This window comes from Apodemus sylvaticus, chromosome 1, assembly GCF_947179515.1.
Source record: "Apodemus sylvaticus chromosome 1, mApoSyl1.1, whole genome shotgun sequence".
NCBI lineage: Eukaryota > Metazoa > Chordata > Mammalia > Rodentia > Muridae > Apodemus > Apodemus sylvaticus.
The window spans coordinates 207520312-207541175 of record NC_067472.1 but is presented as its reverse complement, the minus strand read 5'-3'; the positions used below and the strand labels follow the sequence as shown (position 1 = coordinate 207541175).

The window sequence follows — 20864 nt, the reverse complement described above, 5'->3', positions numbered from 1 at the left end:
TCTTACTATAGCATAGTGTATTTACTACAGATACTGAGCCACTGTCAGTAACTCACGGCCCATGCATTATTTAGATCTTTTCATTAATGTTTAACCATAGTGTGTGTGTGTGTGTGTGTAGGCCTGAGGTTGATGTCAGTCTTCTTCAGTTGTTCTGCATCTTAGTTTTTGAACCCAGGTCTCTTTCTGACCCTGGAGCTCATTGATTCTGCCAGACTGGCTGTCCAGCAAGCTCCAGGCGTGTGCCTGTCTCCCACCCATCCTTTCCTGTTACAGTTACCCACAGACACACCCAGCTTTTTACATGGGTCTGGGTATCCAGTGCTAGTCTGTGTGTGCCACTGCAAGATACTCTAAACGCATTGTGTGTGTAAGTTAGAGGACAATCTGGAGGAATCAGTTCTCACCTTCCACTCTGTGGGTCCCAGGAATCGAACTATGGTTGTTAAACTTGGTAGCAAATGCCTTTAGCAGCTGAGCATCCAGCCTTCTGGACTCCCCAAGCCAGTTCTAGAGACGGTCGCCAGAGGGAGTAAGAAGGTTTTTTTTTACCACACAGCTTTTTCCCAAGTGACTATGACGTAAAGTGAGCCAGGAGGCGGACTTAAACTGCTGGGTCTGTCAAACCTGGAGCACGAACCTTGAGACGTCACGTGAGCGTCGCGACCCTGGTCAGCTGATCAGTGTGCCCCAGTTCCGCCGAGGAGTGGCGGAACAAGTACAGAGCCTGCTCATTGGTTGGAGGGAGTCAAAGGTCGCGCTTTGGGGGAGGGGGGGAAGGTGAGCACTTGGCGGTTCTGGCTTATGATTGGCTTATTTGGTGTCACGTGGTAGGGGGTTGTAGGTAGCTAGCGGCGTCAGACCCCGGGCGTGTGCTCACGTGTTGGGGGGTCAAGGTGCTGAGTGCGGTAGCCGCAGGGAGCGTGCCGGGTGGAGAGCGCTTCGCAGATTGAGCCCGCTGGTTGGCTCGCACGGTTCACGTGGGTAGCAGCGCGAGTGACGTCAACGCAGCGGGCGGAACTCCTCTGAGTGCGCGGTGTCCGGGGCCTGTGAGTCGTCGCCTGGCTGTGTCGGGCTTGAGCCGGGCAGCTGCGCGACGTCATGGACACCTCCGGGAAGCAGGCTGAGGCTATGGCGCTGCTGGCTGAAGCGGAGCGCAAGGTGAAGAACTCGCAGTCCTTCTTCTCCGGCCTCTTTGGGTGAGCAGCGGGCGAGGCTGGGCCCAAGGCGGGGAAGAGCGGCCTCTCCTGTTCTCTGCACTTTGGGAGCCCCTCTGAGGCCTCGCAGGCCCTGCCGTGGCCCTGTGGCTGACGACACCCGCTGAATGGTGGCCGTGCCTTTCCCAGGCTGGTGCCCGTGGATCTGTGCGGCCCAGGCTGCCGGGGTGAGGACACCAGACCGAGGGGACTCGGGCTGGGGCGAGTCTGGGTATGATGAGCCGGAGTACGGGGTGTGAGGGTGAGTGAGGCCTGCTGAAAGTGACTGATGGCCAGACTGATGGACCGAGAGGTGGAGACTTGGGGAAGGGACATGGACGGACAGTGACACTGCTTTGGCCAAGGAAATGGCGATGCAAGGATGAGGCACACAAGAGAATCAGTAGGGTAGAGGTCTACTAGGTGGTCCTCAAGTATGGGGCCTGAACCACCCCAGGAGATGGCAGGTAACTCACACAAAGTTTATGCGAGTTTGCCATCTTCAGCCATATTAACTTAGGAGCAGCAGAACCCATGCTTGGGATGCGGTTCCGAGGTTTCTTTATCTTAGGGGAGTAGGTTTCTCTGAAAGGGCTCATTGGTAAAAACTGACTGCAGAAATTTGTTATGAATATAAACTATATATAATGTGCTCAGAATTTAATCTGGCCCTGAGAAAGGCTCACCAGCCAGGAAGAAGCAGACTCAGAGTGTAAGATGCTGATAGGGAGACCAAGATGGTAGGACTGGAATGCTTGAGAGGATCTAGGGAGAGGGCCCCCGAGCCGTGGGATGTAGGAGGAGTAGGGGGACATGACACTACAAGGGAGCAGGCAAGGCTCCTGAAGGAACAAGCAGAGAGGAGCACTGGGGAAAGGTCCAGGCAGGTGTTGAGGACGAGCTGTGCTAGGGGTAGGACAGCACGCAGAAGCAGAAGCCTACAAAAGAAGAATTGGAGAAGGCAGAGGACGACCAGGAAGTTGGGGGAAGGCTGGGAGAACAGCCTGGGTTCTGGGCGAGACCGTGAGGACAGAGGGGCACGGAGGGGAGGGGAGGGGGAAGCCGCCCCTCGTTTGCCGTCAGATAATGTTATCAAAGGAACTTGAAAAATGTTTGTACCTGCTGCACAGACATCTGGTTAATGACAGGCTGTGTCAGATGAGAAGGTTGAGAGTGAGTGTGTGTGAGTGACTGTGTGTGTGTGAGTGTGTGTGTGTGTGTGTGTGTGTTTCTTCAGTCTTCACAAGGGAAGAAGTTCAGGTTAGGCGTGGTGTTGGGGTGGCGCCTCTGACTCAGTTTTCAGCAGTAGTTTTCCTCGTGGCTCAGTGTCTGGTTTCTGGCCCAGAGAGAAAAGTGTAGAGCTGGGCTGCTCCCAGGGGATGAGCTGTGTCTTCCACCTGTTTACCACTTCCCAACCTCTGGTAGAGCAGAGCTTTTGGGTGTGATGGCCAGTCTGTATCACATACGTCAAGTTCTTGAGCTGAAAGGAAACTTGGAGAACTCGAGGGAGGCTCTTGGTGAGGAGTAATGCTGGGAACAGCGGCCTGGGAGGGCAGTCGAGGCAGCAGGGATGGTGGGAAAAAAGCTCTCTCTGGTGTGAGAGAGCTTCTGCCCAGAATGCTGGGACAGGGACAGAGATGGCTCCCTAGAGGATGGGCGTCCATCCCAGGGCTCAGCAGATCTAGGGGGCTCTCAGTTGGAGAGCATCAGAAGGGACAAGCTTGAGAAAGGGCCCACAAGCCTGCCTGCGGAAGGAAGGGTTAATACCAGCGGAGTTCCAGGTCAGACTGTGACTTTAAAGCGGGGAGGGGAGGCTGGACATAGCATAAGGCGTGTGCGCATGGGCTTGTTCTTGAGGTACTGGGGAGCCTGCTGGATTTTAGAGAGGGCCTGATGCAGTGGGTTCCACTTTTACCCTTTAGAAAAGAACTGCAGCAGCTGGTTATGGGACAGTGGTGTGGATCATACGGGCAGTCAGCCTTGTCTAGTCCCCACAGGATCGCTGTGGAGGTGGGTAAAGGGTTAAGGGGGCAGTCTAAACTTGATCTGTCTAGCAGCACAGGAAGCCAAGGAGGCAGCAGGTGGTCAGACCTGGCCCATGCAGTTCCATAGCTCCCTCCATTAGCCTGGTGCTTCTGAAGCCAGAGACTCCCAGACACTCATGCCTGCGTGCGGACACTGCCATGGGGAGGGTGTTGGCACACTGGTTTGGGATGCTGCTGCCTTGGACTGCTGCTGCCTGCCGCCACAGTAGTTTTCTACAAACATTTGAAAGAGCAAGTGGATTTCTTCTGGTCCTTCCAGAAAGAATTGAAGACATACTATAGAGAAGGGAGCAAGGCCCACTGAACTCGGGGGGCCTTGGAGGTGCCCTAAGATCACATGGAGAGAAACTACCGCCAGATGGGCCCTGCTCTGGAACTTGGGCCGCCTGGTAAACATTTGACAAGCAACCTTCACTCGGCTGCCCTCTGAGGCCTCCGCTCTCGGGAATGACCGTGATGAAAGCGTCCCAAGTTACGAGGCCTCTGTCCAGGTTATATGGGTCAAATAGGCTATTCTCACCCAGCATTACACGGCTAGATTCTGGGCTGGTAGACACCAGGGGGCTTTGAAACACCATTTAGTTTAAGGCCAAAGCCTTTTTAGCCCCTTCCCTTGGTGATGGGCATGCCTGCCTGAGGGTCTGTTACCCTTTACCTCCCGTGCCCCTCTGCTGTGAACCATAGAGACCGACTTGGTCCTGAAGGGCAGTTCTGTTCTACAGGGCTCTTCTTGGTCTCTAACTTAGCCCTACAGTCTTCCCTTTAAAAACAAAAAGACTAGCACTTGGGAACCGAGGCTGGCGCATCTCTGCAAATTTGGCATTCAGCTTGGTGTACATAGGGAGTTCCTGGACAAACCGTTTCCTGTGGGATGCCAGTGTGGTTGGGGACTCTTCCTTGACGAGACAAGGCCCCAGTGACCCCTCTTGCCCAGCGTTTTTCTGTGGAGTAAGAAGGCTGATTTGGAGCATGGTGATTACTGTCGACTCCGAGTGTGAGGATGAGGTGCCCACCGGTATCACTGCTGCAAGCTGAGCTGGAGGCTCTGGGAACTGGAGGAGGCAGCAGTGTCCGTATGCAGACAGCCAGCTGACATGTTGACAGGGCAGCAGGTGCCTGCAAGGCCAGCTTTGGAAGGAAGCTGGACTCCTGCTTGAGAGGGAGGGTGCCTCCAACTGGGCCCACCGGCATTCTGCAGAGCCTGGGGCAGCTCTGCCTCCTGTTGACCCCCTGCCATCTGCAAAACTTCACTGTCCTTCCCAAGAGGAGCCACAGTGCTCACCAGCTGCCAGGACACACAGCTGAAATACACAGCAGGATGCCTCCTTCCCGGTCCGCAGGGCACGTGAGCTTTGTGGGGGAATCCTAGAGCTCCTGGCTTAATCACAGGTGGCTTCTGCCGACGGTTGACAGAGGTTCCCTGGTACCTCTCGTGTGGAAGACATTGCTGAGAGGCCAGGGGCACCCTCAGCACTTTGTTAAGGAGAGTACATGTTGGCATTCTGGGCTGTGTGAGCACATCTGTGACCTCTCCTTGAGCTGGCAGTTTCAGTTGAGGGGACAGTAGACTCGTGTGTGCCCTCCCCTAACCACCCTCCACCCCCACAGACACCAGCATCTGCTGAGATCTCTTCCATGAGAGGGGCAGCATCTCTATAAGCCCCTGTACCGTTAGAGTCACTTGCAGGTTACCTCTTCCTTATGCAGTGTCAGTGTGGAAGGATCGCCTGCTCCCCTGTGACAAGGGGGCAGCTAGGACATGCTGAAGGCAGGTATAGGTTTGTAGAACATTCACGATCCTGATGGGTTCACTCCATGGGCGCACACCCAGCGACGTCGGTCACTGCCCTGTCAGCACTGGCAGATGGCTGCAGGAAGGGGAGACCTGGGATGCTAGAGACAAAGGCCGTGTGCAGAGCTCACGAGAAGGCGGAGGCCTCAGAGCCCACGCTGAGCTGCCGAAGTGGGGAAAAACTCCTTAGTCTGACTCTGTGGGGTCTGATGACAGTGACAGGAAAGGCAAGGGTGCATTGCCACAAACCACTCTAAAAGTGCTCCCTGTGAAGGGGATCGTTTTTCTGTTCCATCATCTGAGCACCTCGCAAGCACTGCGCCTAGGCCAGGTACTGAGTGTGTTGTCTCAGATTTCTCCCAGGTCAGGTTCAGTCTCCATTGTGCAGCTGAGGAGAGGCAGGCTCTCAGGTACTAGTTACACAGACAAGTGTCTGAACAGTTCCTGCCGGTCGCTGTCTGACAGACACATGTGAGAGGGTCCCAAGAAGATTTGAGAGCATGGTGGCAGGCTGGTGATCCTTTCCCTCTGTGTCCCGAGGGCTGGCTACATAGTGTGTCCCTTACCTAGAAGATGCTTGGCGGCCCAGCAGGGAGCAGCCAGCAGTGCATGCTGGTCTCTGTATCCTCAGGACTCGGTAGACTCTGACTACCCTGGCCACCCTCCTCATTTCCCAGAGGACTCTGGGGTACTCAACAAGGGACAGGCAGTGCTTGCACATGCTCCTACAGGTCCCCCAGCAACATCACCAGTTGAGAGCCGCGCTGGGAGCTGTGGGTGATTGTGGCGGGCTGTGGATCCATCGTATTAGTGAAAACTAAGTACCCTGGGTGGATAATCTGGCCAGGAGCCTTAAGTCCTACGAGAGGGTGGGGAACCAGTGCTTGTGGCTCCCAGAAGGACAGAAGGGAGAGTCTCAGACTCCGGACTCAAACTGGGGGACTGTAAGGGAAACAAGGAAGTGGCATGCTTCTGGGAGCAAGCGCGTGTCCGGGGATGGAGGCCGGCCGGCCAAGCCTGTCCTGCACAAGCCCCCGGCCACTGCCAACAGCGCCTGCTCTTCCCTGGCACCATTCAGCACTCCATATGGCAGCTGTGCCTGGGAGGCCTGAGGCTGCTTCCTCCGCGCCTCTTGGGGGAGCAGAGCTGAGCTGTAATTATAGACAGCCTGCAGCAGACCAGCCCCAACCAGTTCCCTCTATTCCCATGAGGCATGGAGCTGTGGGCTGAGGAGTGCAACCGAGGCAGCTTGGAGGAGGTCAGTGGGGGAGGCTGTCAGCTGTCACACGCAGCTCTGCCCAGGCCCTGCAGGAGGCTGCCAGTGCGCCTGCGACACTTCATGCAGGAGGCGTCCGTTCAGTGGTCAGCAGTTGTAGTCAGGCCACAGTAAAAAGGTGACTGAAACAGCTTCCCCACGCTGGGACGGGAAGCCATAGTGAGCCAGCAGAGGAGCCACACGGTGGACCTGAGGGCGTCTTCCTTCCGGCCCGCGCGCTCCTGCCAGACAGCGCGAGCCGTCCACTCTCCCTTGTCCTGCCTGCTCCACATAGTCGCGCCATACCCTGCCCTGTCCACCTTTCTGACTTCTCCTCAGCTCCTCAACTGGGTCTGTTTTCTCACCTCCAGTGCCCCTCCCACTGTTGGGGCAGCTCCTTGGCCACTGAGGACCGAGCCCTGGCCTCACACCGTGAGATCATGCCAAGCAGCCGTGAGCAAGCGTGTTGATACTGTGGATAGCAGGCTTCCCTCAGTGAACAGCCCTCATCACATTCTCACACACTGGTTTTCACAGCTAGGGAGGCGTGCATCCGGCTTCTTTCAGGATTTACTGGGTAGCCTACACAAGTGGGTTTGCCCCTTGTGACGTTCCTCCCATCAGCAGAAAGAACTGGGATTCTGGAGAGCTTCTGTTGCCACCTCACACAAGCAGGGCAAGGACCAGGGTATGGAGGGCAGGAGGCAGCCTGGGGCCAGAACTGGCTTTCCCTGCAGCAGATGGGTCAGCCCAGCTTAGCATGGGATCAGAGAGTGCCAGCCAGCAGCTTGGCAGACTTTGTGCTGAATCTGCCTGTTGTGCTGAGCGAAAGCCAACCTAGCCAGCAGTGACTGCTTATCACCTCTGCCTCAGGCTTGGTGACACTGGACGTGTTAGCTCTGCCAGGAGCATTTGGGGCCGCATAGGACTTAGTTCCACCCACCAAGTAAGGATTAGCTGGGGGATCACTGGGATGGAAAGATCTGTGGCTAACGTCTGTGAGCGTGGGCTGTTCGGACAATATTCCAAAGAATGGAGAGATGCATTTAAGAGTACTTGTTGCTCTTGCCAGAGTTCAAGTCATAGCACCACATGGTGATTCACAGCCGTCTGTAACTACACTTCCAGTATTCCTGATGCCCTCATCTGATTTTCTTGGGCATTAGGCCCCCAAATGACATACATCCATGCATGCAGGCAAAACACCCACATGCATAAAATAAATGTGAAAAAGAATTACAGGGATATAGCTTAGTTGGTAGTGAGTTTGCTGGCATGCACAAAGTTTCAAGTTCGGTCCCAAGCACCACATAAAATCAGACATAAAGGCTAACCTCAGTTACATAACAAGATCAAGGCCAGCCTGGGTATTGAGATACATGAGACACTGTCAGAGACAGAGAATACGACTGTTCCTGGGGCTCAGGGTGTCAGTGGCAGAGCAGTTGAGCATGTGCCAGGCTCTGGCTTATATATCTAGCACATCCAGAGAAAACATTTCGAAGGTCTTCGTGGGGTGTTTTACATCCAGGTTCAAGGGGGCCTTCCTAATTTATCCTGTGCCAACAACAACATGAACATTTCCAACTTCACCATGGCTGGGAGTGTGGCTCAAGAGAAGACAGGGCACCAGTAATGTGGGGGAGAGGGACATGGTGCCAGAGAGGAGAGGGTGGACTCTGAGGAAACACTTGCCCTGGTGCTATTTGGCCTCAGGTCTCCAGACCGTCGCTGGCTTAGCCCAGTTATCAGACTCTAAGACCCCGTCGAGGCCGCCCACCTGCTGAGCACATGTGCAATCATGTTCAGGGCTCTGGGTGCTGCCCCACCCTGAGCAAGGCTGTGTTCTTAGGTCACACACGAATACAACACAACAGCCCCCACAGCTGTGTGACAGAGCCTCGCTCCCAAGTGCCATCCACACTGCATCTGTTGACTTGGGGGGGGGGGTGCAGGGCAGGCGGTGAGGGGAGTGTATTTGACTTTTCATGAGGAAATGTTCCTTTTTGTTTTTTTAATCACTACCAGTTTGGGAAGGTTTGAAATCCGTTTGATGGGATATTGGAGAATGTCACTGACTGCTCATGTGGGTGATGAGAGTTTGAACAGTTGTCGGGTCACAGTCTTCATGGGCTAGTCCTCGTTGGAAGACAGAATGGAAGGGACGTAGGAGTTTGAGCTAAGAAGAAGGCTCCCTCCCCTGCCCAGCCCTGGAGAAGGTTCGCATGAACCTCTTGGAGGTTGAGAAGCAAGAGTAAAGCCCAAAGCCCTTATTTTAAAATAACTATAAGGTACTGGGGCCGGAGCTGTAGCTCAGTGACAGAATACTTGCTTGTTGAGCCGAAGTCAGATGTGATTGTAAGCCCATGGTGGGATGAAGAGTCTTAGATCGCCTCCCACTGTGTAAGTTTGCGGCCAGCCTGGGCTGTATAAGACCCTGACTCAGCAAAGAGGCTAAAAGTCCTCTCCATTTGTGTGTCTCCCAGGCACCTACTCTGGCCCAGTAAGTGTAGTAGGGTAGTTTTCATTTCCAGAAAGCTATGCCAAATTTCTTTGCAATTCTGATTTGTGTCTTAGGATAAATTGTAAATGGCATTGTTCATTGCTGGGCTACGGGGTCAAATATAAATCCTGATAATAAAACACAAAGGGCTGGAAACAGAGCTGAGTTTGCCTAGCATGCATGAGGCTATCCCCAGGACCACATAGGCCTGTGGTGCATACCTGTAATCCCAGCACTCAGGTGTTGGCAGGAAGATCCAGACTTTGAGGCCAGCCTAGGCTACAAGAAAGCCTGGTTAAAAATAAGGTAATAAAATATATAAATTTTCGGGACCATAAAATGTGCAGTTGGTGCAAAATAAATCAGCAGCGCACATGTGTGCAGTGGGTAAGCCCCCACTCCAGCCCCCGTTCTGCAGGCTCTACCTCAGCAAACAATGCTATTACCAGGTTTGGGTAGATTTTAACAGAAATATTCAGTGTTTATTTATATAAATAGGTGTGTTTCAGGAGCATTTTGTATTTATGTCTTGTGGTAGCGGTCCTCCATATGGTTGTCGTGTGCCATGTCTGCCTTGTTCTGAAGTATGACAACACACTCTATCGAGGCCTTTCTGGAACCGTGGCCATGTGCAAGAGTCAGGGTCCTGAGGATCCTCCCAGAATGCTTTGCAGTCTCAAGTACAGGAATCTGTAGATTTCCTAGATCTAAGTGGTCACCTACCACCTAGGCAGGAATTAGAAGAGCCTGAAGAGTCAGGCTGTGGAGGAGGGGAGGGGAGGTCAGGAATCAGCACCACCACCACCATGGGCGCGCACACTCCCCTGCAGGGATGGCGCGAACAGCCTCCTCCCTGCAGATGGCCTGTACGCAGGGCTAAGGGTACTGCCCAGCTGATGGCAGGGCAGAGCACGGTTTGCTTTCTGATAGAAGACTGGATGATCTCTTCACCTCTTCCCTCTCTTCTCCCCCAGAGGCTCATCCAAAATAGAGGAAGCATGCGAGATCTATGCCAGAGCGGCGAACATGTTCAAGATGGCCAAGAACTGGAGCGGTGCGTGCCCTCAGCCCACAGGCCCGGCCCAGCCCGGCCGCCCTACCCGGCATGTGGCCTTGAAGTCCCCTGTTCATCTCAGGAGGCCACAGCAGAAGACAAATGGGGTCGTGGTAGGATGGATGTTGTCCCTAGAGGAGGCGTGGAGGACACTTCCTGTCTCCAATGAGCTGGGTTTTTGGATTTGGTTTTTCGAGACAGGGTTTCTCTGTGTAGCCCTGGCTGTCCTGGAACTCACTCTGTAGACCAGGCTGGCTCGAACTCAGAAATCCGCCTGCCTCTGCCTCCCAGAGTGCTGGGATTACAGGCGTGCGCCACCACTGCCCAGCCCAAGCCTGGTTTTATAGCATGGCTTCCAGTGTCAGCAGAGAGATCAGTAGGGTCCAGAGCTGCAAGGTAGTAGATAGAGTTATTGCTACATCGTCCTATGAGTGGAGTTCCCCAAGTCCAGCACTCCAAGGCCTGTTGTTTAATCACAGCTTATATTCCTGCCCGGCCCCGTGTTCAAAACAGAAGTCTTAGGCCATTTGTTCCACGTTTTCAACTTTTGTTTTTTAACTAGAGATCTCCTAAAAATAATTCAGGAGCCTAGTATGTGTTCTAGCATTCTGGAGGTGGGGCAGGAGGGTCAGGAGTTTAAGGCCCCCTGGGCTACATTGGGGATTTGAGATTATTCTGCAATAAAAGAACCTGTCTCAGAAAACCAAAACACTACAGTGACAGTGACAAACACTGCTACTGTTTCTGACCATCTGATCAGATAATGGTACGGCAAAGCCCTGGGAGGCTTTCTGAGCCCTACTGTGCTCAGGTGAGAGGCAGCCAGCCCTCCTGCAGCTTGGAGGCTCCCACTCAGCTGGGACTGGGGGAGCATGAGAGGTAGCACTTTAGCTGGCTTGAGGTGATACTGAAGCACTGCCCACAGTGGGCAGACCTGCCGCCTCCCCTTGGCCAGTCTGGAGAAGGTCTGTGAGCAGGATAGTGTGGCCCTCGTGGCTGCTGACAGTTAGACAAGCACAGGATGTCCTGCCTCAGGCGTGAGCACTGTCTTCATGGACCCTGGCTCTTGCTGTTCATGTCCTCTGTCCCTTTCTAGGCAAGGACTCGTAATAAGGGTGTACCTGAGAGCTTGGGGGGTTGAGGAGAGAAATGGGTTAATCTCAGTTGTACCTTCCTGGAGCACCCTCAGAGCCCCCCCATCTCCATTGGAGCACCCTCAGAGCCCCCCATCTCCACCGGAGCACCCTCAGAGCCCCCCATCTCCATTGCAGCACCCTCAGAGCCCCCTATCTCCACCGGAGCACCCTCAGAGCCCCCCATCTCCACTGGAGCACCCTCAGAGTCCCCCCCATCTCCACCGGAGCACCTTCAGAACCCCCCCATCTCTACCGGAACACCCTCAGAGCCCCCCATCTCCACCGGAGCACCCTCAGAGCCCCCCATCTCCATTGCAGCACCCTCAGAGCCCCCATCTCCACTGGAGCACCCTCAGAGTCCCCCCATCTCCACTGGAGCACCCTCAGAGCCCCCCTCATCTCCACCGGAGCACCCTCAGAGCCCCCCCCCCATCTCCACCTTGCTTCTCTGTTTAGGTTCCAGGCTTCCTGTTCAAGGGGACAGTTTCTAAGCCCAAGAGCCTGGATGTCATGTATTTGCCATCCTCAGCTATGCCTGCCTTTCCTTTCTCTGTGGCAGTTGCTGGCCCAGGCTGGGTGGAGACTGGGATTGGTACTGGGTGCACCCTGCCTGTTAGTGTATGCCCGGGACTAGGCTTCCGAGGCAGCTTTCTGACACCCTCATCCCACCAGGAAGCTCTGCGAAGGCTGCCATTGGGCTGGAGTGGGCTGGTCCTGGCCTCTACCTGGGTGGGACTCCAGCTGTGTTCCTGAGAGCCTGGAGTGCCTCCTGGGGCAGTGACTGAAGCTTGGACAATCTGTTCTGTTCTAGCTGCTGGGAACGCTTTCTGCCAGGCTGCCCAGCTGCACCTGCAGCTTCAGAGCAAGCACGATGCAGCCACCTGCTTCGTGGATGCTGGCAACGCTTTCAAGAAAGCTGACCCCCAAGGTAAGGGCTGTGACCACAGATGGCAGAGCCGCCAAGAACAGTCCCACATCCTCAGACGTCCACACAGATCTGGGCTTTTCCAGTGGCTGGCACTGGCATCCTGCCCTGCAGGTGGCACCTCTCCCTCCCTGGTGTGCAACCATCACCCCATCCCGGGCTTTGAGCATTTGGGAGTGGGAGTTCCATTTCAGACCCACTGTTTGCCAGGGAGCCAGGCAAAGCTGTTCAGTTGTCAGAATTAGCATGCAGACGGGAGCAGGGCAGTCCAGGGTGAGCCAAGGAGAGTGGAGTCAGTCTGACCTCGCTTCCCTGTACTCCAGGAGAGGCAGAGGCACCAGAGCGCAGTTCCTAAAGCAGAGCCTGTGGGGAAAGGAGCCTGCCTGGACCCAGCCCAGCCCATGGGCATCGGCCGGAGTTCCTGGGCTGGGGAGTTTGCTTTCGATATTTTTATTCACTTATTTTTGTGATGCTAAGGATTCAGCCTGGACCTCTGATGTGCTGAGAATATGTTGTACACATCCCGAGTCCCCAGAATGGTTCTTTTTTTAATCTTAGAGCCACATAGATTGCTAACTTTAAACTTTAGCGAGCAGATGTGTCTAACACAGTCATGACATGCGCCTGTCATCCAAGCGCTCGGTAGGCAGTCGGCCTCCTCAGCTCTCAGTTGCAAGTGAGTCTGAGGAAACCTGGGCCTGTGTGACGCTGTCTCATTAATGTTTAAAATATCTAGGATTTTACCCCCTCAGGACAATAGGAAAGAAGTGAGTATTCTTTTTTGTTTGTTTTTTTGAGACAGGGTTTCTCTGTGTAGCCCTGGCTGTCCTGGAACTCACTCTGTAGACCAGGCTGGCCTCGAACTCAGAAATCCGCCTGCCTCTGCCTCCCAAGTGCTGGGATTACAGGTGTGCACCACCACCGCCCGGCCAGAAGTGAATATTCTTTTCTTTTCTTCTTCTTTTTTTTTTTTGTGGGGGTGGGGTGGGGGCGTTGAGACAGGGTTTCTCTGTGTGGCCCTGGCTGTCCTGGAACTCATTCTGTAGACCAGGCTGGTCTCGAACTCAGAAATCCACCTGCCTCCCAAGTTCTGGGATTAAAGGCGTTCACCACTACTTCCCAGCTGAATATTCTGTTCAAAGGGAGATACTCAGTGTTTGGATAGAGGCCCTGCTCCCCAGCATCAGTGAATAGCCGCCTTTGTCACAGAACCACTCCCAGTCAGAGCGATGACTATGTTGACTCTGTTCCTGGGCTGACTGGTCACTCCTGTTTGTTTGGTTGTGATGTGGTGGGGCTCAGGCCTGACAGGCAGAGAGACGGCTGGCCTCTCACTGGGTAGGACTTAGATGCACCCAGTGGCTCGGGCCGTCTGCTCCACACAGCTACCCTCCTGCTTTCCCCTCTTGCTCTCTGGGGACCGCCTGGCACCTGCGCCCCTCGTCTGGAGTGGCGGAGAGGACTAGCTCCTGGGTGCTGGTGGCTCCCACCTGCAGGATGCCATGGCATGTGAGCCCTTGAACAGAACTGTACCTCCCAGCTTGAGGTCGTGTCCTTTCCCCTGGAGACCCAGCCATGGGCCCTGGCCTCAGCAAGTGCAGCCTAGCCTGGCAGCGTGCTGAGGGTGCTGCAGCCAAGGGTGTGGAGGCGCAGAGGGTAGACTAGAGGCCTCACGGGGTAGGGAGAGCACAGTTGTGAGAGGAGAGCTTCTGATGTCAAGGGATGGATAGGGACTCCTCCTGGCCAGGGGGGGTGGCAGCTGTGTGACATCCAGCCCTGCTGCCACGGTGCCCTCCCCAGTCCACAGTTCCGTAGAAAGGGTGACAGCCATTCTGTCTGGGGCCAGTCAGGGCTCAGGGAGGAGGAGCCCAGCAGGAGAAGACATGCCCAGGTAACCTGAGCATCACTCCCCGCTGCCTTCTTCTCCCCTTGAGCAGCACCATGAAACTGCATCCTAGCCCCATCGCTTTTCTGGGCATTGCTTTCTCCTCAGTGACAGCATAGGCCTACTGTGAGGTGTGCATAGCAGTTTCTGATGTCCAGAAGGGGGCTGCCCTGAGCTCTAGAGCTTCCCCCATGTGGCTAGTGTCCTGGGAAACCGCCGGAAGGCCAGAGGAGGTTCACACACCCAGTTTGTTCGTGAGGCATCTCCCGTACCTGTCTGACCACCTGCCCCGTGGTCTCATCTATCAGCTCTTTAGGAGGCTCACCTGAGGCTTTCCATTAGCAACAGCTGATGGCCTGGAAATTTAACCCTTTTATAGTAGGAGCGTGCTGTTATGTGCATAGGCAGGGAAATAGTCTGTCTTCGCATCCTTCTATCCAGCCCACGCCCACTTGTTTCCTGCATGCCTACTATGTATCAGACACCTGACACCTTCCCATCCATCCCCTCTCAACGTGCACCTGTTTTATTGTGAAGTGCTTGCTTAGGTCTGCATCTGCCCAGGGACTTGAGGGTATTACAGAGTTGAGCTGGACTCAGTAACCCTCTACCTGCTCTCTCCAGGCCAGGCACCCAGGAGTGTAGAACAGACCTATGGCATCAAATATGCCCTGTGGTGAGAGCAGACCAGATGCCAGCCAGCAGCCTGTCCCAGAGCAAGGAGCCAAGGCCCCGTGAACCCGTGTGTCTCCCCTGCTTCTGTGGCAGGGGCTGCCCCACCAACAGATCCCATGCCAACAGGCCTTAGCTACTGAAATCCCCGCAGGAAGCAACCTTGGCATCCTCCTCCCAAGAGAGCCCTGTAGGCAGCCCTGGAGCCTGCCTAGCACAGGGTCTATAGTCCATCTAGACCCTTAACCGACTGTGCCTCCCCAACCCCGTCGTTGCCCAGTACTCCCCTCCTGAGACGGTGGTTGAAAGATACTGAGAGTTCATTTCCATGTGCTAGAAAATGCCTCCCACTCATGCCTCTCTCCTCCAAATAACTTGTTTAAAAAAAAAAATATCCCTTTCCCAATTTAAAATCTTAGAAGAAGAAATGGTACAATGACAGCAGCCTGGTGCCATCCTGGTGTTCAGGCAGCCAGCCTTCTCTCTGCAGGAAAGGCCAGTTAGGCCAGTAGGCCCGGGATGGGGCTTACTCAAGGTGACAAGGTCTCCAAGGACAGGACAGGCGCTGAGCGCCGTAGCCTCTGCCCCAGCCCAGCGCTGGCGGTCACTTTGCCTCTCATGGCAGGACTGCGATGGTCTGATTCAGTGTCTGGGAGTCTGGCTGTGCCCCGGGCCCTGCTGCTGCTGCCTGAAAGCTGGCAGCGGCCTAAGGCGGAGGGCCTCCCTGGGAAGATGTGCCCGCACTCTCTGCGCAGACACGCCCAATCTGACCGGGTTGCCTGGGGCCGAGGGCTCCCTTCCCATCGGTTCCTTCCGGTTGCTCTGGAGATCCTGAGAGCCCTGCAGCCAGGCAGCCGTGAGCCTGCCATCTCCCTCGGGGAGTACAGTCTCCTCCTGTCTGCAGGGCCTGCCATAATGACCTCTCCGTCTTCTCTTTCCTCCCTAGAGGCCATTAACTGTCTGATGAGAGCAATTGAGATCTATACAGACATGGTAAGGGCTGCTGATCCTGCCTTATCCTGTTCATGCTGCGCTTAGGGGGCAGGGATTTGATCGCAGAGCCGAGCTTCAGGATGGGGTGTCTGCAGCGCACCCCTCATGTGCAGCCTCTGCCCCCTTCACAGTCCCCTGTGGCTGCAGCGCCCATGCAGGTGCTGCCCTTGCCTGGCCCCCGCCTGCAGTCCCTTGGAGCTTGCGAATGCTCAGTCTCACCCTCCAGTAAGGAAGAGGCAGCTGCTGGGTAGTAGGCCACACCTCATGTCAGCTCATTTCTGTGCGTCCCTTCGTGAGCCGTCTCCCTGTCTGTGGTCAGACCCCTTACCGAGGTGGGACCCAAGGAGGCTAGACTGCATTGGGGTGAGACTTGGTGGGACCCCTCACTGGTCACATTCCCTTACTGTGCTCTCCCCTCACCCCCAGGGCAGATTCACGATCGCGGCCAAGCACCACATCTCCATCGCTGAGATCTATGAGACAGAGCTGGTGGATGTAGAGAAGGTGAACTGGTATCAGGCTGGCTGTGCTCAGGCCTCTGGTGCTCCCGTTCCCACCCGCCATGATGCCCTGCTGTGGCCTCGGAAGGCAGGGAAGGCTGTGTTAAGGCACTGCTCCACCTTGTCCTCCATTTCAGTGGCCCTGTTCTCATGTCTCCCCAGGCCATCGCCCACTACGAGCAGTCTGCAGACTACTACAAAGGAGAAGAGTCTAACAGGTAGCCCCTGCCCGCTCCCGACCCAGGTAGCCCCTGCCCTGCCCCTTCGTGTGGGACTTGCTACTGTCCCTTCATGCCCCCTCTTCCCACAGCTCAGCCAACAAGTGTCTGCTGAAGGTGGCCGGCTATGCCGCACAGCTGGAGCAGTACCAGAAGGCCATCGACATCTACGAGCAGGTGGGCTTTGCCTGGCTGTCAGCTGCTGCCACCCTCTGCCCGCCACAGCCTTCCTCACTCCTTCCCAGGCCATGCTCCCCAGAGGCTTCTTCCACGATAACCTGTCTTCGCTGTGTCCTGCCCCTCTTCATGGGAGCTGTCCCTAGAGCTGGGTGTCCTCTGCAGAAAAGTAGGGCAGGAGAGAGAAGACTCCGCAAAGGAGAGACCCTGAACCATGGGAAGCAGCCAGTGTCATGTGACGCTGCTTGGGGGTGGGGCAGGCTGTGGCCAGAAGAAAGGCAGGCAGCTGGCTGTGGGAGAAGGGCGGGCACTACTTCCCCTGCTCCCACAACTGCCACCCCTCTGCCCACTAAATGCCAATTTCCTGTATGTCTGGCAGTGAAGTCTCCTCCCCCACTGACTCAGGAGAGGCCCACAGACACCTGGCTTCCCTTACTCTGCCCACACCCTAATCATGTTCCGGTCACTCGGGCAACACCTCATAACCTTGCTCACTGCCATCCTGAGGCCCCAGACCTCACTGTAGGGTGTGGCTCAGCTCCCAGCAGGCTACCAGGGTGACCGTCGCCCTGGAGTTGCCTGCCTGGGCTCATGGTGATCCGTGGCTACAGGTTGGGACCAGCGCCATGGACAGCCCTCTCCTCAAGTACAGCGCCAAAGACTACTTCTTCAAGGCGGCCCTCTGCCACTTCTGCATCGACATGCTCAACGCCAAGGTGAGCCCACAGCCAGGCCGCCCTTCTAGGCGCCATTGTTTGTCAGAGGGCCAGGATGCTCCTCGGTGTCAGAGGCCAGGTTATCGCCGTAGCCCTAGCCTATGGTTAGGATGGAAAACAGCCTGGGTGCTTTCCTGAGTTCCCAGCTGCTGACTGGCGCCTTGCCAGCCTGTCCCCTTACAGCTTGCTATATATTCTGACTGTCCCATTCAACTGTGGTGCAGAAGTTACTGAGCCCAGGCAGAGGCCTGCCAGGACCTGGGACTCCTGAGGGCACGACTTCACCTTTGGCTCTGTGCCTCCCCACTGAATTCCAGTGCTTCCAGGCAAGAGGCCAGGGATAGGGATAGCAGTGGTTGGTAGAAGGATCTGGAACCTGGGCATTGGCTTCCAATCCTCTGGTACATGATGCCTGGCTGCCCCACAGTCTCCTTCCCTGCCTGAGTACAGCTGGCAGCTATGCGTTCGGGGGAGTTGGAACAGTTTGCTGTTTTTACTTCTGTGGTGGGCATGGAACCTGAGCCTCATGCCTGCTCTGCAAATGCCCTACCCTGAGCCACACCCCACGCAACTCACCCAGTGTCCCCAGTAAGTCTTCCACGGCTGCTGACCTGCTTAGGGCCCCCAGGTCCAGGTGTGAAAGCCTGGGGTGTGCAGTAGGCTTTTACCTCCTTCCCTACTCCATGCCTGGGAAGCCTGCCCCTTCCTGCAGCCACCTCTGCCAGCCAGACTCAGCTGAGTGGGGATGGCACCGTCAGGCACGTGCCAGGGCGTGGAGCACCAAGTCAGCTGCCAGCCAGCACTGTGGGTGCCCCGTCTTTCTCACCTTTTCTCTCTCGCCTCTGCTGTCGCTCAGCTTGCTGTTCAGAAGTATGAGGAGCTGTTCCCGGCCTTCTCCGACTCCCGGGAGTGCAAGCTGATGAAAGTGAGCGCTGGCGCTGGCGTGGCTGATCTGGGTGTGGGACGGGCAGGAGGCCTGGACCTGGGTCTCCGCTGGGATAGCACCGAGACTGCTTGGAGGGGCTGTGTTTGATCTGCTTTTCTCCTGCCATTCTGCTCAGTTCTCTACCCGAAACGAGTACAGTTAATGCAGGGACAGTGGGGGGAGGTGGGCAGGGCGGGAGCTTGTGGCTTTCCCTGCACGTGCACCTCAATGTCCTGACTGGGCAGAACCTGTCAGTGTGGGGTCCTCCTTGCAGTTACACCCCACAGCACCCGCTAGCTGACCCTGACCCTGACCCTGACCGTTTGCAGAAGCTACTGGAAGCCCATGAGGAACAGAATGTGGACAGCTACACAGAGTCGGTGAGTGACCTGCACAGAAGTTCTAGCCAGCGGGTCCGTTCCACTGTGCTCTCTCATAAAGTCTACCCTACTTAAGCCAAGTAGTAGCACACCTTCAATCCCGATATTTGGGAGGCAGAGGCACAGGGATCTCTCTAAGTTCGAGGTCAGCCCAGTCTACAGAGCAAATTTAGAACGGCTAGAAATCAAAGCGTCTTCAGAGCCCCTGTGGGCAGCCAGGCTGTCTGAACTCTTACCACACGGCTGCCCTGCAGGATTGTTTCCCCTTCCCACTCCACTCTGAACATTTGTTTGCAGCTGTGTCTACCTTGGTTCTCTAGCCAGTGCCTGCCACTGGCATCGCTCCCTGAGTACCCTCAGTAACCAGGCCCCGAGGCTAGAGGTGAGGCTGGCTGTATCCCAGGTGGCACAGAGATGAGAGAGGCGGTGTTTTCGTGCCTCCAGGCCTCAGTTCCATCCACAAAGCCAGAGCGCTCTGAGGGTCTTTTAAACCACAGTCTTTTACTGCCAACTCATACTCCAAGCTTTGCAGACTGAGGTGACAGGGTGCTTTCTTGCAAACCTTGGGACTGGGGCCAGGGAGGGTTCCAGGAGAGAGCAGTGTCATGACTCACCCTTTCCGTGCTACGCCACAGGTGAAGGAATATGACTCTATCTCAAGACTGGACCAGTGGCTTACCACCATGCTTCTACGCATCAAGAAGACCATTCAGGGTGATGAGGAGGACCTGCGCTAGGCCTCCAGCCACTGCTTTCCACCTGTCTGTCTGTCACAGAGGTGGAGCCAACACCTCCCACCAGGAGTCTGAAGGAATGGGTGCAATGCAGGCCACACCCTCCAGGGCACCAGGCGGGCTCTCCTGGATGGCTGGTCACCCTTCGTCCTTCACCCTGCCATTTATTTAAGCCCCCAAAGGTGCCCTCTTGCCCTGGAAAACCCACCTGGACAGATTCTCCAATACAGACTTATCTGCATCGGGAACCTGGGGTCAGCATCCGGTCCCATCTCCTGACCAGCAGTGTACTAAGGCTGTTTCCATATCCTCTACCTTGTCCCCTAGCAGAGATAAGAACACGGGTAGCTCTGAGACTTGCTCTCCCTGGCTGGGGGTAACCTCTGCCCCTGAAGCCTTCCCTTGTTCCTACAATGCCAACCTCTCAGGTTAGACCCAGCCCTGGAGCTCACGGGTGCCTTGACCCTGCCTGCGCCTGCTTCTCCCCCTGCACCCAGGTCTATCAACCTGAAGCTGCTGCAGCTGGCCCACCAAGGACAATAAAACCTGCCACTTTTGCATGAGCCTCTTCAGCTGTCCCTTTGCCCTCAGTGCCCTTCCCTTTGGACCTTGGCTGTCCTGGAGGAGTTAAGAGGTTTCTCCATCTGAGCCTCAGGATCAGAGTGCTTTCTAGAGGCTGTGGACCGGTCCGAGATGCTGGAGCCTCACACCCATTTCACCCTACAGGGGCTCTGCCAGGGCTGGGCTCCTTCCATGGGACTGCCCTGACTGAAGCAGACAACCTGGTAGAAAAAGTTGGTTCTCCTGTCCCTCCAGTGTCCCCAATAGCTTCATTCAGTTGATAACTTTAGTGGCCCTCAGCTTTGTAGAAACCTGAGGCTGGAGAAAGACAATTTTTTTTACCATGGGATTGCCAAGAAGCCTTGTGAGAATCTCCCATTTATTCCCAGGGCTGCAGCCTGCTGCTCTGGTTAGACTGAGGTTGATATCCTGGTGTTTTGGAAGCTTCATATGTGGCTTATAAGTTGCTACATGAGTCAGAAGCAGCCTGAAGAGAACAGACTGCACAGCTAGGAAAGTGGGGAGAGTGTAGTTGGTAAGAACATTACAACAAGCAGGCGGACCCAACTTCAGATATTCAGCACCCATGTTAGAAAACACTGGTGTGACCACATGTATGTGTAAGCCTGCAAGGTGGGACACTGGCTATTGCTGGGGCTTGATGGCCCAACAAAAAGACCCTGTCTCAAAGGATCATTGATAACTGTCTTCCCGTGTGCGTGGATATGCACAAGATACATCTGTTACGTACACAAATAATAAAAACGAGAGCCCATGCCAACCTGCACTTCCCATGCCTTATGGATGGTTTATGAAGCAACTGCTAGGTGTCCACAGGGAGCACAGTACTGCTGTCCTGCCAGGAGCTCTTCCTCACCTTTCATAGCCACACTGTCTAGATACTGCCCAGGGGAAGACAGTACTCAGCATACTGGCTAACGGCTACCACATGCTTGCAGGTTCTGAGTGTGTGTATGCTCACACACCATGGCCCATGTGTGCAGATCAGAGGATATTGTCAGTCTTTAACTCCGTATTGAAGCAGAGTCTTGTTTTTCTATATTGGTTGAGACAGGGATTCACCTTGTAGCGTTGACTGTAGACTAGTCTGGCCTCCTGTGTGCTGGAATTAAAAGGTGTGGGCTCCCATGCTGGGCAAGGCAGGGACTTCTTTTCTGCTCATGTACTTAGTACTTC

At 55.3% G+C, this 20864-nt stretch overlaps 1 protein-coding gene across 2 annotated transcripts; it reads left to right on the top strand.

The window, feature by feature from the left end:
- The first annotated feature begins 872 nt into the window (after window positions 1-872).
- Window positions 873-19669, top strand: Napa (NSF attachment protein alpha). Of its 2 annotated transcripts, XM_052172216.1 has the most exons (11): window positions 875-1199; window positions 9766-9845; window positions 11793-11909; window positions 15410-15456; window positions 15883-15960; window positions 16119-16174; window positions 16267-16351; window positions 16963-17067; window positions 17924-17992; window positions 18322-18372; window positions 19008-19669. In XM_052172216.1, exons 1-11 carry the CDS (start codon window positions 1102-1104, stop codon window positions 19107-19109), a joined length of 888 nt encoding a protein of 295 aa, XP_052028176.1. In that variant the 5' UTR covers window positions 875-1101; the 3' UTR covers window positions 19110-19669. The 2 variants fall into 2 exon arrangements, with proteins under 2 accessions (XP_052028177.1, XP_052028176.1); XM_052172217.1 differs by lacking the exon at window positions 19008-19669 and having other exon boundaries at window positions 873-1199; window positions 18267-18342.
- Window positions 19670-20864: the final 1195 nt, after the last annotated feature.

Bases quoted from the DNA above. Each gene is read 5' to 3' on its own strand.
- Napa (XM_052172216.1), top strand. From the start codon at position 1,102: ATGGACACCTCCGGGAAGCAGGCTGAGGCTATGGCGCTGCTGGCTGAA. The intron at 16,175-16,266 runs GTAGCCCCTGCC...CTCTTCCCACAG, and splicing joins AAAGGAGAAGAGTCTAACAG to CTCAGCCAACAAGTGTCTGC. The intron at 17,993-18,321 runs GTGAGCGCTGGC...GACCGTTTGCAG, and splicing joins GGGAGTGCAAGCTGATGAAA to AAGCTACTGGAAGCCCATGA.